At 37.3% G+C, this 17,442-nt stretch overlaps 1 protein-coding gene across 1 annotated transcript in view; it reads right to left on the reverse strand.

Annotated features, from left to right (window-relative positions):
- The window catches only part of LOC129272668 (protein SpAN-like), a 41,242-nt gene extending 36,103 nt beyond the window's left edge, over nucleotides 1–5,139 (reverse strand). Inside the window, exon 1 of the mRNA XM_064107925.1 lies at nucleotides 4,782–5,139. Coding sequence (XP_063963995.1) covers nucleotides 4,782–4,907 — 126 coding nt within the window. The 5' untranslated portion in view covers nucleotides 4,908–5,139. The remainder of the gene's footprint in view (nucleotides 1–4,781) is intronic.
- Nucleotides 5,140–17,442: the final 12,303 nt, after the last annotated feature.

Below are 17,442 nucleotides of genomic sequence, written 5' to 3' on the forward strand. Positions count from 1 at the left end.
AATCAAACACACCTTTGCACAAGCAAACACATAAGAAACAAACATGCATGGGTATTTCAAACTACGACTCAAACCATGTTATCTCACAGTGCCATCACTACATAAACCACAACAATTGACACAGACAAAATAATCATGTTCTGTATTGACCCTTCATGACTATTTCTGCTCGTTTTGCAGCTTTTCAATTCAGACCTCATCTGGCCAAACTCAGATATTCAAACTTTTTTTGAGGGGTTTATTTAGAATGGTAAAAAAAAACAATGAGTGCTATTACTTGGATATTTTATTCTAAATTATGATTTTTGTTTCAAAAAGGAATAATGCAAGTGAGGTAACCACGTGATCATCATCAGAAGTTTTACTGGTCCAGTTAGGTTAGGGTTACACAAAAACCGAATTTTCCCGAACAATGTCAGACCGAATCAGAGGCGAATCGGTCAGGAATAGATCCCGAATCGGAGCACAACTGCCAAGAACAAGAAATGCCCAAATGCCTCCCAGAATCAAACTGAATTCCATTCCAAATAAATCTCGAATGTGGCCCGAATGACATGAATGAAATTCGTCGTGGCCACATTCGGGAGTATTTCGGAAGGTATTCAGCTGGTTTGGAACATTTCAGAACGAGCCGAATCACTTCGCGGATATACCCGAAGTTTCTCGAAGTCGGGGAGGGAGAACAGAATACTCTCGAGTCCTCCCGATTTTATTCGGGGGGCCCCCGAATCAGATACAAATATAGGGTTTGGATCAGGCCATATTCGTACAGAATCCGTCCGAATTTATTCTGGGGAATTCTGTTTTGGTGTATCCTTGGCTTTAAAAATCAACTGGTCCAGTAAAAAAAAATCAACTTGCCCAATAAAAATCTACTGGAAACCATTAAAATATTCTGGTCCAGTAAAACAAAGTTCGAAGACAGAAAAACAATTTCACTGGTATTACTACTTTCCTTGAACTGGAATACATTTTGTTTATGTAACGGGTCTCCAATTGACTTTCACTGGCTCAGTTAAAAATCAAATCAATTTGTATTTGTGGTTTGGCACTTGCCTGGTTCGGGAATCTATTAAACAGGGTACAATAATGTCCAGCACAATGGCGCTATTTCGTCTTTTAAAGAAACCTTGTGTGGTGTTCCTCAAGTTACAGTTCTCGGACCAACTTTTTTTTATATACTAGTATATGAATGACTTACCAAGGGCACCAAAATATTTCGATTATTTATTATTTGCGGAATTGCGGATCACTCTAATATTTTTTATTCATTCCCCTCAAATCATAATAAAATAAATATAACTGAAATAACATACAATTTACAATTTGTAACCAAATGGTGCGATAGAAATAATATAACAATACAAAGAAAATAAACTACATGGTGAAAAAACCCGTAAAGAAGGTGATTTTTGCGGAGGGTTCAGTTGACCTGAAGGGATGCACCCTCGAGAAAGTCGACGCTACGTTATAATGTTGGTGTAAATATTGATAGACATTTGCTCTGGAATTAACATATCAAGAAAGTTACCCTAGTACTTCGCAAGAAAGTCGGAATTATTTATAGGACTATAAATTATGTACCACGGTCTGTGTTATAATACTCTATATAATGCTTTTCTTCAGCCATATGGACTTGAGGTCTGGGGCTGTGCCTATGCCTCATACCTGAATAGAATATTTATAATTCAAACGATGGCCTGTAAGGGCAATCACCTCATGCAAATTTAGAACACATTCCAGTCCTTTGTTCAAGAAACTTGATATCCGTGACATTTTCAAATTACATGAATTTCTGATAACAACGTTTGTATACAAATTAATTCATGGGAAACATCCTTACCCTCTTACTGATTATATCCAGTACTTCAATCATAGTTACATGTACACAGCAAAAACTGCGGTGTTAACCGGTGTACATAGAGGACCACACCAGTGATTTTACACCGGTGTTAAATTGACAATGTTAGTTTAGCACCTATAGGTGTTATTGCAACACCTTTGGTTGTTACATGTACACTCTTTGGTGTTATATTCAATCTCTAGGGTGTAATTTTAACACCAGAGGGTGTGGTCCTCTATTAACACCCACTGGTGTCAGTTTTAACACCACAGTTTTTACAGTGTATGGACAAGACAGAAGGAAAATAATAGTCAAGTACTTCCGAGAGTGCATACAGGACAAGGGAAAAGGTCAGTCGCATTTTGTGGATCTGAAATGTGGAATGCTTTACCAGAAAATGTAAGACATCAGTTAATTCCTTTCACACTGTAAAAACTGTGGTGTTAAAACTGACACCAGTTGGTGTTTATAGAGGACCACACCCCGAGGTGTTAAAATTACACCCTAGAGATTGAACATAACACCAAAGAGTGTAAATGTAACAACCAAATGTGTTGTAATAACACCTATAGGTGTTAAACTAACACCATCAATTTAACACCGGTGTAAAATAACTGGTGTGGTCCTCTATGTACACCGGTTAACACCACAGTTTTTGCTGTGCAGGAAGCACTAAAAAAGAAAATAATGCAAGAACTTAATGAAAATGATTAAAATGTTTCTATAGACAGTGTATGTATGCATGTGAAAGTGTAAATATGTTCTGTTTTTTTTTGTACACTTATTGAATTACTTGTACAAAATATTGAATGTTGTCCTTAGATAATACATTTAGCATGTATCCATTTATTTTGGAGTGTTATACAGCAATGTGTAAAGGGTGCCACACCCGATTAGCAGCTATTGCTATTTTGTGGTCCCCTTTAATACTAAAGATATTATTATTATTATTTCATTCGGCATTTCAACAAAAACAGTTTACAATCAATTTACAAGAGAATATACAATTACAAGTGAAAAGGGATGTTTACAGAACAAGTCCAGGTTGCCTGGAAAAGGGAAAAGGTAAATAAATTACTGTAGCCCGCAGGCTTTCCTCCCCGACCTTTATATTATTTTCTTGTTTGTACATCAATAACATTGTCTTTGTATATACATTTAAAAAATTCAACTTCAAAAGAAAAAACATGACCCAGTGATCGCTTCACATAAGTCTACACAATAGAGTGTTGTATAGAATAGAATCAACATTCTACATGTTGAGTCTATCGTTAAAAGGCAGTGGAATAGAGGTGCAGAAACGAAATACCACTGAAGAGGATTGATAGGCCTACCCGTCCTATATGCTATTACCATGTCAATAAAGTTTTCAACACATTAAGAACACAATAATTCTTACAAACAGTTCTGATTTAATTTCTGGTTTAATTGTCAAAGCTTTCCATCACGCGCTGATTTGGTAAGGGGAGATACAAGTCGTCTTCTTTTATTTTTACAAGCAATCATTAAAATGTCCCATTTTAGTTAAGGATACACGTATTTAAAAAAAAACAGCTCGCTGCGCGCTAGCATTATGCCGATGAGATCGTTTCCTTTTCATGAATAGTCCTTAAAACTCTCCCATTTCAGGTAAGTATATCAAAACTTTCAGCTCACTCCTCGTGCTTACATTAATTGCTTAGTTAGAAACGGATCGTAGGATTTCTTCTCCCTATAAAAATGTCCGGACTTCAGATTTAAATATTAATATTTCTCAGCTCGTGCTTCGCGCTTGCATTAATTGTTTAGATAAATTATGCATCATGTTAATGATACAAAAAGTACTTAGAATATTCAGTCTTAATGTTGAAAAAAAAAGGCTCGCGCTTCGCCTTCGCATTAGGTTGATTTATCTAATGAAATACCTATCATCTCTATGAATCCCTCTTAAAACTCACTTATTTCAGCAGAAGTGTAGTAATTAGCTATAATGGAATACCTGCGCCTATGAATGGTTTAACTGATATGTGGCGCACTATAAATGTCGTGGGTCATCATCAACTGAACGAGAAAAGATCGAATTGAAAAGTAAATGCTTTTTTAAGAGCACTTAACGACCTGAATTGAAAATAATGACGGCATATTTACCCAGGGTAACCCAGGGTAGCCACTTCAGTTCCAAAAACCGTTCTCCCAGCGGGCCCTGCTATCATTACCCGGCTAAGCTAGGCTACCGATTCGGGTGCACGCAGCTTTTTGAGTAATTATTTCCTACCGGTACCCATTTACCTCACCTTGGTTGAGTGCAGCACAGTGTGGATAAGTTTCTTTCGGAACACGCCACGGCTAGGATTCGAACCCAAGACCCTCTGTTTGAAAGGCGCGAATCAGAACCACTATAGACCACGACGCGCCCACATACTGGAATATTGCATTATTCATTACACACATACGCGCATATAGGCCTGCATTATATACTACCATATTTATTTTTTTCTTCTTCTTTTTGTGCTTTTTTGTTTTTTTGGGGGGAAGCCCTCTCCTAGAACCGCTCTTGGGGGATGGCCGATATAACCACACCACGTTCACACACACACACACACACCCACACACACACACACACACACACACCCCTTTCAAGACAGAAACATTGTTTTACTTATTGAATACATGCTGTCAAAGTGCTTGATTTTGCCCCACTTTGCTTCTAAAAACGCAATTTTTCTTTCGTGAATGGGCCTTTACTGTCACTAACCAATGTGATAGATGATAATAATTACGTCATGTTTATGTATCCACTTATCTTAAGCCCTTAAGCCCACAAAATTTGGAATTTTCATCTCAATATATTGCTATCAGCCCCCCCCCCCCCCCACCCCTCTTGCTCGCACCGGATATACATTTGCCGTTACAAGGCCCCGGAGTATATGATCGATGTTAATAGGAAACGATCTCTTACTCGTTCGACGCCATCGACGGGATCATGGTCCTCGGCATCACCGAGAGTCTCGGTATCGGCACACCTTGTAAAATCGACGACAGCAAAACAGATTAGCAGTATTAAGCCCTTGTAAACCCGCTTCATTATGATTCGAACTGGTGGGTGGCAAAATCGAATTCCTCCAAATTAGGGCCACGTCTCCCTTTTCTGCCTTTGCGAGGAGTATCAAGATTGAACAAAATTATCTGCGGCGTGGAACCAGTATCCAACTAGATAGCGAAAAAGAGAAAGATGTCGCTCATTATTTTACACGAAATTCTATTCTCTACAGCGCGCGGTGTAGACGGCTACAAACTAGCTACAAACTTTTCGAAACGAAACGGGGCAAAATTACCTCTTGAAAAATGAATCGAAATAGGCCTCAACCAGTGAGGCATGTCATTGATTAAAGGTAGACATTCCGCGATTTCTATGCGTTTTGATAATAATAATAATAATCCGCTTTTATATAGCGCTCAATAATCTGAACGACGTCTCTATAAGCGCTTTACAAATATACTATTACCCCTGTCATCGGATCCTTACTTGCCTGCATAAAATGTATACACTTTCTCCTCTCCCTGGGGAGCATTCCAACAAGAGTTCCAAGACTCAATTGCTAGGCATACTACATAAGCTTTTGCATCATACCGGGTACCCATTTAATACCTGGGTGGAGAGTGGCAAAGTGTGGATTGACGCCTTGCCAAAGGACGCTAGGTCATGGTTGGAATCGAACACACGACCCTCTGATTGCAAGGCGAGAGTCAGAACCGCTACACCACAACGCTTCCATGAGGTTCATGACGTTCATTTATGGTTTCGTCATCTGATGATAATCAATCAATAGGCTTTCTATATAGTTATTTGGATTTCGATCCACGCAAATATTTGACACTTCTTGAGGCAATTAGAGCAAAAGTTTTAAATGCAAGTTTCAAATGTAAACACCACTCGGCCTGTTATTCAAGAATATACATTTTCCAGAATATTACTTATTTCACAGACCATCACACAGCAGGTCATACATACTAGGCTTTGAGTAAGGGTAGCATGGAATAAATAGAAATTGAATAAACAATTTTTTTTCCATCTTAGTTTCATGTCATTAGAAATACAAATTTCGGGGGAAAAAAACTTTGTCATCTTTAAAAGATCAAATAAATGAAATGTAATGAAAAAAAGAGATCATGCTTAATCTTGACAAAAGCCATTTCACATTTGAATCCATTAATTAGATTAATGACCTGACATGAAATAATAGGTTCGTATTCCAAATGTGATGTTCAATATCGCGATTTAGTTTAAATTATTGTTTAAACTATATTATTTGGGGCTAACCTCGATTAGCATTTTGCTTTTATATTAGCTCCAATTATCAAAATGCTCTTTTGTGCATAATATTGTTTCATACAATGTAGGCCTACTTGACGGTGACCAGAAAAGGGTCACTCGACCGGCTCATTTTGAAAATAAATCGGCATTTGTAAAGACATCTCCTGTGGGATCAAATCATCACCTGAAACAGTAAAATAGCCCTAATCTTTCCGCCAGACAAAATTTAGTTCCAATGTTGGTGATTTTTCTTCCGAATTTGGGAAAAGGAAGTTTAGTATATTTAGTTACCCTTCATAGAATCAGTGCTATAGATGGACAGTCACAGTGGCGGACCGTGAACCGGTGGAGACAAAGCATTGGGGGGGGGGGGGCACAGCATTGTTCACAGACAATGCAGTGCCCCCCCCCCCCCCCAATGCTTTGTCTCCTCCGGGTCACGGTCCGCTACTGGACAGTCATATTTATCCACTTTGTCAATCAGCTATATCAAAATAACAAAAATTGAGAATGGGTTGGCTCGAATTAATATCTTTTGCCTGCCAGTTGTAATTAGGCCTGTGTGACCTAATAACTACTCACATTACCAGATTTATATATTCATAAGTGGGCCTAGTACAATTTGTAGTATTATTGTTCATAATGCACGTTGGCGTTGTGCTAGCACTGGTATACGGTACATGGAAGTTGCAACACAATCTGTTGCAAATCTACGTTAAAACCGTTTTATTTTAATACGATTTTATTCATTTCAACACTCTAAAAAATGAAGTGCTAATTTAGAACTTACAAAGCTTGTATAGTGACTGCACTTCAGAGTGCTGATTTTACTTCAAATTTGAAGTAGAAATATCAGCACTCCGAAGTGTAGTCACTATAAAACTCCCTTTAGCACTTCATTTTTTAGAGTGAATGTGAATTTGTATAGGTGGCAAAGAGAAATCATAAACTTTTCTTCTGTGATATTTCTAAATAAAAGTAATCGTATTTCTAAATAGATGTAGTCGTTTATTCCAAACGAATGAAGCTTGAAAATAACGATATGGAACATATTGATGTGATTCATTAGATTATAGTTTTCCCGTCCAATTTCATCAATTTGAAAACACTTCTTCGGCTACTTTAATTTGATCGTTCTTTATGTATGTTCAAATGAGATAACCATGAATTCGTATGCCAATAATATAAAATTGAATTAAGTATTTGGCCATTTAAATGCTGATCTTATAGGTCATTCAAATTAGTTGCAAATTGAATTATTACATCATTAAATCGGTTGAAATTTTGACGAAATTGGACGGGAAAACCTATGGCCCGAATTCACAAAGGTCGACTAAAGTTATACCCGGGGTATAAAACGCGTCATTTGACGTCATTTTAATCCATGGACTAAAGTTAGCACCGGGGTATAACTCAGCCGTGGGTTAAATTTAGCCCCGGGTGCTAAAGTTAGTCCATGGATTAGTTAGTCCACCGTTTGTGAATAGCGCGGTGGACTAACTTTATACCCCGGTATTAGTCAACCCCCGACTAAATTTAACCCCGGTATAACTTTAGTCGACCTTTGTGAATTCGGGCCATTGTATATAATTTATTGTGATGAATATGAAACCCAGATCATAATAATTCCTCATTCTTTGATCGATTTATTCAGCTCAGTAAATTTCCATTGACCTGGAACCACATAGGCATACGACCTCTAGATAAAAATTGCTCAGTTGATATTAATGACCGAGACCAACAATCATTGTTATGCTCTTTGGACGTGAGTGTATTCAGTTCCAACCTATTTCAAATATCCTTGACTTTGTTCACTTCATTTAGACTATTTTATTTTCCCATAGTCAAATACTTATTTTGCTCCGGTACAATGTTTGTTCATACAATTCGCCGTAATTCGACATTATTTGCACTGTGTTTAAGGGTTACCTTTTTGATCAAAATAATTTATTGTGGAATATTGTGGAGACTATACCATTCACTTTATTTTGACTGCAATCCGGCCTTATTACATACGCATTTTGTATCTCGATATTGTAATGAAATTCTTGATTCTAGAGTGCCAAGATTATGCTATTTTAAGAGATATGATTTTCATTGTCACTGATATAAAAGTTGCCCCCCCCCTTTTTTTTATGTACGCAGTACACTCGAAAGAAATGCCCTTTCTTACCTCAAAAGCTATTGTTTCTACTTTCGTTTAAGTTCACAGAGTGTGATTAACGTGCAATTTCGACTTCTGTGACTGGCTAATGCTTAGCCCCACTTTTCCTGAGCCCAGTTTCGTTTCACACGGGATCTCTTAGCACCGCAATTGTGGTGCTAGCCCACTTTGCTAAAACGTAGTGTGAAAACGAAGTAGGCTAAGCTTACCCCCAGGAAATTGGTGGGGCTAAGACCCCCCCTTAGCCCCACCAATTTCCCGGGGTTAAGAGGGAAAAAGTGCAGTATAAAAAGCATAAAACATGCCATATGAAATTGCAGCATTGGATATCTTTTTGGCGGATTATGAAGTGCCACCTGTGAAGAATAAAAACGATATTTTGCATTGATTATATAGACAGGAATTTAAGACCAAATCACAAGCTAGATTCAGTCCCTTTCTTACCTGTTGAGTTCACATAAAATGATCAAGTGATAATGAAAATGCTATAGTTTTTTTTTTCACTCTTTCATGATATATACAAAAAGTTTGTGTAGAGCCCCGCCCCGCTCTGCACTGTGATGGACAACCGTCGATTGAACGATTTTTCCATCTCCATTTTATACCAAAGTTTTCCAATAATTCATCGAACATGTCGAAGTCTGTAACTGCATGTGAACTAGACCATTGTTTGTTTTCTAGATTAATTTTTGAAAGTACATGTATAACCATTTACGAAGTACCTTTTCTCCTATTTTTTTTCTATTGTAATTGTGTGAGAGATTAATCAGAAAAAAAATGCGTTTTTCTATTTTTAGTGATTATGCTGCTACTCTCGAATTTGTTTTTGGTGCCAAATTCTCGAAGCTTTTCATAATCTTTTTAAAGTTAGTGCATCCAGTTTAACGGTAGTCTCGGTGTTGTTGAAAACTCATTTTCTCTGAATTTTAAAGGTATAACCGTCAATACTTCTAATTTTGCTGCCTTTTTTATGCGATTTCATGTTTCAGTGCATTCCGAAGTAGTTCAAGCATTATTTCTCGATATTAGGTGAAACAAATAAACAAAAATATTTACAAATACTTACCAAGACAATGTTTTTAGAAAAGATAGTTCAATCACAATTTCTAAATTTTCATATTTCAAAAATGTAAGAATGGTCTCGCATTTGCATCCATTGTTCAGGTGTTATCATTAACTTTCCAGTTTCTGCTATATATTTTTTTTTACTTTTTATTAACATTTAGTAAATGAATTTGATCAAAATTGAAACCATGAAAGCAATTGATTTCCGTTGGTATATATATAAAGGAAGAGGGCCCTTTGCACAACGTTTATTGCAGCGCGTCATGTTCTATGTATAGGCGTAAATGATTCAAGTATTGACGCTAGACGTAGCTTCCAATTATCTCTTTTATTGCTAGCTTTCGGCCAGTAGGGCCTTCATCAGGCCTATAATGCATTGTAACAAACAAAATAGAACAAAACCATACCAATAAAATCGTAATAACAACAAAGTAAATAAAGGGTAACAAAGGGTACAGAACAGAAGGATTACAGTAAGATAACAAAAATAACAACAGAGGGGGTTGAGTCAGAACAGAAGGATTGAGCAGATTATATTTAATTATCTGACTAACATACTGACTATTTTACAATTGTATATATATATATATATATATGTGTGTGTGTGTGTGTGTGTGTGTATATACATATATTTATTTATTAATTATATTAACCTTTTCGCATTAAGAGGAAACAATTATTGTGACCAAACATCCTTTCCAAAACACCGTCTTTCTACATCAAACACTCCTGGGGAGCGTTTCATGAAAGGACTTGTCAGACGTTTTATCCGACAAGTCCCATTTTATCCGACAGTTACCATAGTAACAGCCAATCAAAATCCAGAAAAGTTGTCAAACGCCCCCCAGGTATTCGATGATTTCTCTGATGGTCATTCGGTTGAGGGGAGATTTCTGCGTACAGACAATGCCGATGAAGTTTGTTTGCTTGCATTTATTTCTGCGTTCAAGGACACTATACAAAATATTTACAATTACAATATACAAAATAATTCACAATATAAACAATGTAGTCATATTACATGATAAATACAAATAAGGGTGTGAGTATAAATTAATCTTTTATATGTAAACATATATATATAATGTAATAAATGAACGCAGGAGACCGCCATCTTGAGCGGTTAGGCTTGAATTGATGGCGCCTCATAAAAAGATTCGTGACTTAGATTGATATTTACTGGTCAAGTGGGTGCATTGCAGGTGCAGGTGCTGTGTATAGCAGTTGAGTGAAATCAGAATATTAAATAGCGAATGTGGATATTTGAGTGAATCTTTTAATTTGGAGCGAGGGGTTGATAAGATTGAATGATAGTTTTCTTTAGAGTGGCTTTTAATGAGTATATGGTTGAACAAGTTTTAATATTGTTTGGAAGATCATTCCAAATGTCTGGACCATGATGTCGAATTGATTTAGAGGCAATTAACAGTCTGGGGTTAGAGAGATGAAAGTTTCCGGATATGCGCGTTAGGTAAGTATGGACAGAACTATTAAATTTAAACATGTTATCAAAAGACGAAGGGAGCAGATTGTTAATATATTTAAACATAATTATAGCTATTTGAATAGTATATAAGTCGGCAATTTTTAATGTCTTTTGTTTAAAAAATAAAGGATCGGTGTGAGCCAAATAATGTGATCCTGTACAAATGCGAATTGCTCTTTTTTGTGATTTAGAAATAGAAGTAAATTTTGTGGAACCACAATTAGCCCAAACAACGTTATAATATGTTATATACGGGAGTATTAACGAATTATACAATAGAAATAAAGTTTTATGAGGTAAAATAAATTTCAACTTGAAATTATTCCAATATTTCTCGAGATACATATAATGATATGGTGCAGATGTTCATTCCAAGACAAAGCTTGATCGATGATGACGCCTAAAAATCTAGAGTGAGTCTTCCGCTCTAATGGTGCACCGTCATTCTGTAAGTGAATTGGAATATCGGTAATATAAGAATGTTTAAAATGGATGAAGTGGGTCTTTTTTTAGTTCAAGGATAGTTCGTTTGCTTTAAACCACTGTGAAACTTTAATTAATTCAAGATTTAATATGTTGTTTAGGGAAGTTATATTTTTATGAGAAAAAAAGATATTTGTGTCGTCAGCAAATAATACAAATGATAAAATGGAAGATGTGTTGATAATATCATTGACATATAATAAAAATAAAAGCGGGCCTAGAATGGAGCCTTGACGGACACCACATTGAACTGAAAGTGAACTAGAATCGTTGCCATTAAATGTTGAGCTCGTCATCGTAAGCAGCTGCAATCCCCGTCAACCTCATAACACGTCCAAGCTGATACACATCGCTTATGATGGTCGTGCCCTGGTCGTCGAGGGCGCACTCCGGAGCGATGTGTGTATAGATCTCCTATTGATTTAAAACGGGAAGAAGAAAAAATCAAGATTATAAACGCCTATTGATTAAAATACGAGAAAAAATGAAGATTATAAAACACCTAACACATATTGATTTAAAACGAAAGAAACATCAAGAATATTAAAAACAATGTTAATCATTACGAAGTTAGAATGTCACAGATTAAGATTAAAGTTGTAATGTTATGATCTTACGTCTGTATGGCGTTGCCCCCAAAGTATTTTTTTGACCCAGCTCTATAACTCAGCTAGCATCCTGTAGAATGTGCACACATATCATCAGATAAAGAATCAGAAAGAATCATCAGAAGACATTATAAGCACCCTGGATATGACATTTCTAAAGGTGTAGGACACCATGTGGTACTTTCAAAATAATGAGTTGATTGGTATATGGAGAGAACACGTTTTTCAGCTGATCAATTACAACTCACCTCCACCCCAAAGCTTGTTAATGTCAACACTGCTTCAAAATATAAGCCTCAATATGAAATAATAAAAAGAAAAATATCATTCAATGGAACTACTAGCAGTTTTTAATTTACATTAACATTTTGAATGTCGACAATACTTACCTTTTCCCCATACTTCTCTTTTTCCTGGTGAGAGAGATGGCAGAAGAAATGAGAAGTCTGGGGGAAGGCCAACCCGAAGTCAACGAGCACCGCCTCCCACCGACCCGTCTGGGTCTTCCTAAGCAGGCAGTTGTCCTCATCGAGGTCGTTCATGAGGTATCCCATCCCATGCAGCTGACCGAGAGAGAGATGGTGATGTCGAGAGCTAGCTGATACCTGAAAGAAAGCAAATGAGAACGTCGGTAATCATCCATTTGGACTGAATTTGGAATAATAAAAAATTATGCTAAATTCTATAGAGATTCCTGGTGGGTGTTTCATAAAGCTGTTCGTAAAGTTACGAACGACTTTACGCACGACTGGAACCTGTTCTTGGGTCATAACTCAATTACATAGGGATATCAGATAGCACAAGAAAGGATCACCAGTCGTGCGTAAAGTCATTCGTATCTTACGAACAGCTTTATGAAACACCCACCAGAAATATCTATCTAGACCTACGCTTACTGCTATGCATTCCAGGTTTCAACGGACACTGCTAAACGATCCTGAGGATGTATTTGCCTACCATGTTGATTCTTAGTATTCATGTTCCTTTTGAAATGTGTATTTCGTTGTTAAAATGAAAAACATACTTACCGCTCTTTGGCACTCAACACTAGCTCTCGCATACCTCGCGCCAAAGTCCAAGACTCTCCGGTGGCTGGGTCACCGACGAACTCCATAGCCAGGCCAACGTACCCCAGGCTTGTCTCGAGGCAGCCCAGGTAGCTTGGGAAGCACTTGTTGCGTCCTATGATGTCAAGGAGGCCAGCTTCCTCAGCAATGTGGGCCTTCTGTCGAGGAAACCAAGTTAAAATTGTTGTAGCTTTCTACACTCCGTTGTGAATATTGAAACAATGTGAAAGATGATTTCAGGATGCATTTTCCCCTTATGTTGACCGTAGAACTCAGTCAGAATTAAATAAATTTTTAACGAATGAACTCCATTTCTTTTTTAAATATGAATATTGACCAAACTGACTATCACTTCCAAGAGTGCATGTTTAAGCATATCATTATTTTACATTTGGAGAGTGGTAAATAATGACTAATAAACCGACCTTCTCGTTCATCTCGTTCATCTCCTGGATGTCATCAGGGAGTTTGAAGATCTTCACAGCTATGGGCTCGTTGATGACCTTGTGCCTGAAGAGTTGAACGGTGGCGCTGACCCCGCTGCCCAGGATGACATCCCCACCTCCTGGATGGAAGGGCTTGAGGTCGTCCATGCTCCACACGAATGAGAAGGTGACTGGGGCAGCTGTCACAGTGCTCTGGCTCGCGGTGGCTACAACTCCGCCCATTGATGGCGATCTAGAAAGACATAAAGAAACATAGACAGAAAGTTTCTGCTGAAAGTGATTCAGTTAAATTTGATTTTCAAAAGGAAAAAAAATATCTTAACATGACAAGTTGTTCCTTGATCGGGTATAACATCAAATGTTGATAGTTGTTTCTTCATTCATGTAGGGTACAGGCCACCATTTCCTGAAGCTTTTCAGTTGTCATTCCCTGACAGAGTAAAGATTTGCCTAAGATTTCGTGGTCCGAGGCCAGTGCTTCTTAGCCAATCAAATACGAGAATTTCACTGAAATCGTCAGCACCGACAATTCAGTCAATGACGAAAGTTTTTATGAAACACCCTCTTAATATATGCAGAAAAGAAAACAAACATTAATGACATACAGAGTCAAATTTTCTTTATAATTGATAATTTGATAACACTTTGGTAATGTTTCAATACTCTTACCGTGGACTTGGGAGTGGGGAAGAAAAAAGGTAACCGACGCCGGAGCAGAAGGGATGACAGGAGGAGGGTCGTTGACTTCTGACACCAAACTACCAACGTCTGGACTGGATCTTGGTAGTCTGCAAAAGAAGGAGATAAGAAGGCTTATTATATTCACTCGCGTTCGTAATCACTCGCGTCGGGTTGGTAATCACACGCGTTTTTGATTTTTGGCGATTTTTTTTTTTTCGGTGCGATTTTTTTTCTAACGGTGTCTTCAATGGGACAAACGTACTGGAAAAATAAAAATAATATTGAAATTCGAGTTTCGTTTTATTTTAAGCTGGTAAGTGCCTTAAATAAAACGTTCTCGACCACTGTTTTAAGATAACAAGCAAATTTTGACTACTGTTTTAACATAATCACATTCCACATCTTAAATCTTAGAGCCATAGGCGGCGGAAGCGGGGGGGGGGCTCCCCCTAAAAAAAGAGAGAGGGGGGGGGGAGAAAGGAAGGGAAAGAGGGAGAAAAGAGAAAGAAAAAAAAAGACAGACAGAAAGAAAGAAGCAAGGAAAAAAAGGAGAAAGAAAGGAGAAAAGGAATAAAGAAGAAAAAGGAGGAAAGGCTACTCTCGATTTAGCTTTGCTTTTGGAGGATTTTCCTGAAGTCTGTGGTATTCTTTATAAAGCATAGTGAGGTGCTACAATTTCAAAATATCACTATTTATTTGCTTCTCCCTTTCTTTGTGAATTATTCTACACTAACGTAAAAATCAGGGAGGAAAAAAGTGCTGAAGAAGAAAAGCAAGAATGAAGGAGGAGGAGAAGTAAGAGAAGAAAAAAGAAGATGGAGGACATAAGGGGGTAAAAATGAAACTAAAAAGAGAAAATTGAGGGGAGGATGTAGAAGAAGAGAAAGAGAAAATAAAATAAGGGGAAGACTGAGAAGAGAAAAGGAAGAGGTGAGAAGGGAGATGAACAATAAGGAGAAAGGGAAGAAATTGAGAAGTAGAAGAACAGGGAGAAGAATAAGATGACATAATAATGGGAATAAAAAGAAGACTGAGAAGAAAGAGAAGTAGGAGGGGGAGTAAAGTGCACTCTGGTTACAAAGAAGTCCGAGGGACCAACAAAATTGTTCCTTTATACAAATAATTGTGTGTGTGTGTGACATAAGTTTTTTTTTATTTTTTAGAGTGGTCACAAAATTCGAGCGGAGTTGACCTTCCTTAGAGCAACACGCTTGTGTGTTGCTGCCCTCTACGTTCGTTGATATTGACCAAAAGCTTCGGTCTTTGTGTCTATTAATTATTATGTTGGTTGTTCCGCTGAACTCCGTTGGCTCCACTCACCAAATACAGAGAAATTAAAAAAAAATTAAAAATGTTTGAAAAAAACTCCTCGAAACAGACTGCTGCCAGCTGTCTGGGGCAGATCAAGCTTGTTATCTATTCTTGGTACTTAGAACAGTAGTCGAGTACATTTTATTTTAAGGCACTTAATTGCCGGCTTAAAACGAAACTCAAATTTCCCTGCATGTCTGTCCCATTGAAGACACCGTTAAAAAAAAATCGCACCGAAATAAAAAAAATCGCCAAAAATTCAAAACGCGAGTGATTACGAACCAGAACGCGACGCGAGTGATTATAAACTGCCGATAAGAATTTGAATTAGGGACCAATCTACTTTATAAAGCTGTCACTGTTTCAATTCTCCAATCTATGTCTGTTTTCTTTTTTGTTTTGTAATATTCTTTACCATATTATCAAATTACAAAGTAATAACTACTGTATATTGAAGTATTTAGGTCTCACTCCCACTTGGCTCTTCCCCAGTGGGCACAGCTAAGGTGTCAATGGGTGCCGTGTCTGGTGTATTGATTGGATACGGTGCTCAGAAGGAAGGTAGGGTGTAAATGGAAGGTCTTGCAGGGGGGAAGTTGGATGCTACTCTAGTGTCGGACGATTCCGAGGGTGGTGTTGGGAGGTTCCCCTCAGGCAAACTGAAATTTCAGAAGTATTTACCAATCAATTTTTTTTTGTATTGAGTGTAGATGGTGGCACAATGCTTAATGCTTCTTGTTATTATACAATTATCTCATCATTATTTTCATCTTATTATTTCATGTAAATTCTTATACATACATGTATAGGCCTACACATGCAGTTTAAGATATGTCTACAAATAAGAATATAAATGAATCATTCAATAAATCAACATGAATCCCAAGATAAGAATTTATAAACTAGAAGAAAGAGTATTGAATCTTTTGAACCAGACGAACTCTTACCAAGTGACCCAAGCAGCCTGGCTGGCGACTGGCACTGGAGAGGCAAGAGCTGGATGCCAAGTCAAGTCCTGAATAAATGTATTTATAAACAAATTAAATATATTTATCTTCAGATAAAAAATAATAAAAAAAACACGCACTTCATAAAATTGAGATCACAAGTTCCCATGAAATTTTTGGAATTATTGGGATCATGAAAAACTATACCGAGGAAAATCGGTATTGGATTCTGTTTGGAACTAGAGTAAGATGTGATTTACAAATTGTAGCTAGGTGATCAATACCAATATTCTTTTCTGCTCATCTTGTCCTTCAAATGAGTCCTCAGTACCTTTAAACAAGACCTCTGTCTTTAAATGATTAAAATTTTTAATCATTTAAAGACAGAGGTCTGCATTAATTTACCTGGAGTTGTTGGACAGCAGAATCGTGCTGTCGTCTGGCCTCGGCCAGCTCCTTTTCCAGGACTTGGATCTTCATGGCAGCATCGATGTTCTTCTGCTGGATGGCCCGAGCCCTCATCTCTGCGACCAGCCGTCTCTCCTCGGCTTCGCGGACTTCATGGCTGATGTCATCCACAAGCTGAGAGACATCACCACCAACTCCAACTCCAAGCTCTGAGATGCCAGGCGCTACCACAATTATGATAGAATTCAATACGAAATTGTTTCAATACCAAAAACAGTGATTTTCTCTAGCTACTTAAAGGACAAGTCCAAGCCAACAAATAGTTGATTTGAATAAAAAGAGAAAAATCCAACAAGCGTAACACTGAAAATTTCATCAAAATCGGATGTAAAATAAAAAAGTTATGACATTTTAAAGTTTCGCTTTATTTCACAAAATAGTTATATGCACATCCTGGCTGGTATGCAAATGAGAGACTATGACGTCATTCACTCACTATTTCTTTTGTATTTTATTATATGAAATATGAAATATTCTAATTTTCTCCTCATTGACAAGTGATACAACGATTAATTCCTCCCTGAACATGTGGAATTACCATTGTTTAATACTATATGGTTCAGTCAAGTTGGTCCTTAT

This window comes from Lytechinus pictus, chromosome 12 (genome assembly GCF_037042905.1).
Source record: "Lytechinus pictus isolate F3 Inbred chromosome 12, Lp3.0, whole genome shotgun sequence".
In the NCBI taxonomy this organism is placed as follows: Eukaryota; Metazoa; Echinodermata; class Echinoidea; order Temnopleuroida; family Toxopneustidae; genus Lytechinus; species Lytechinus pictus.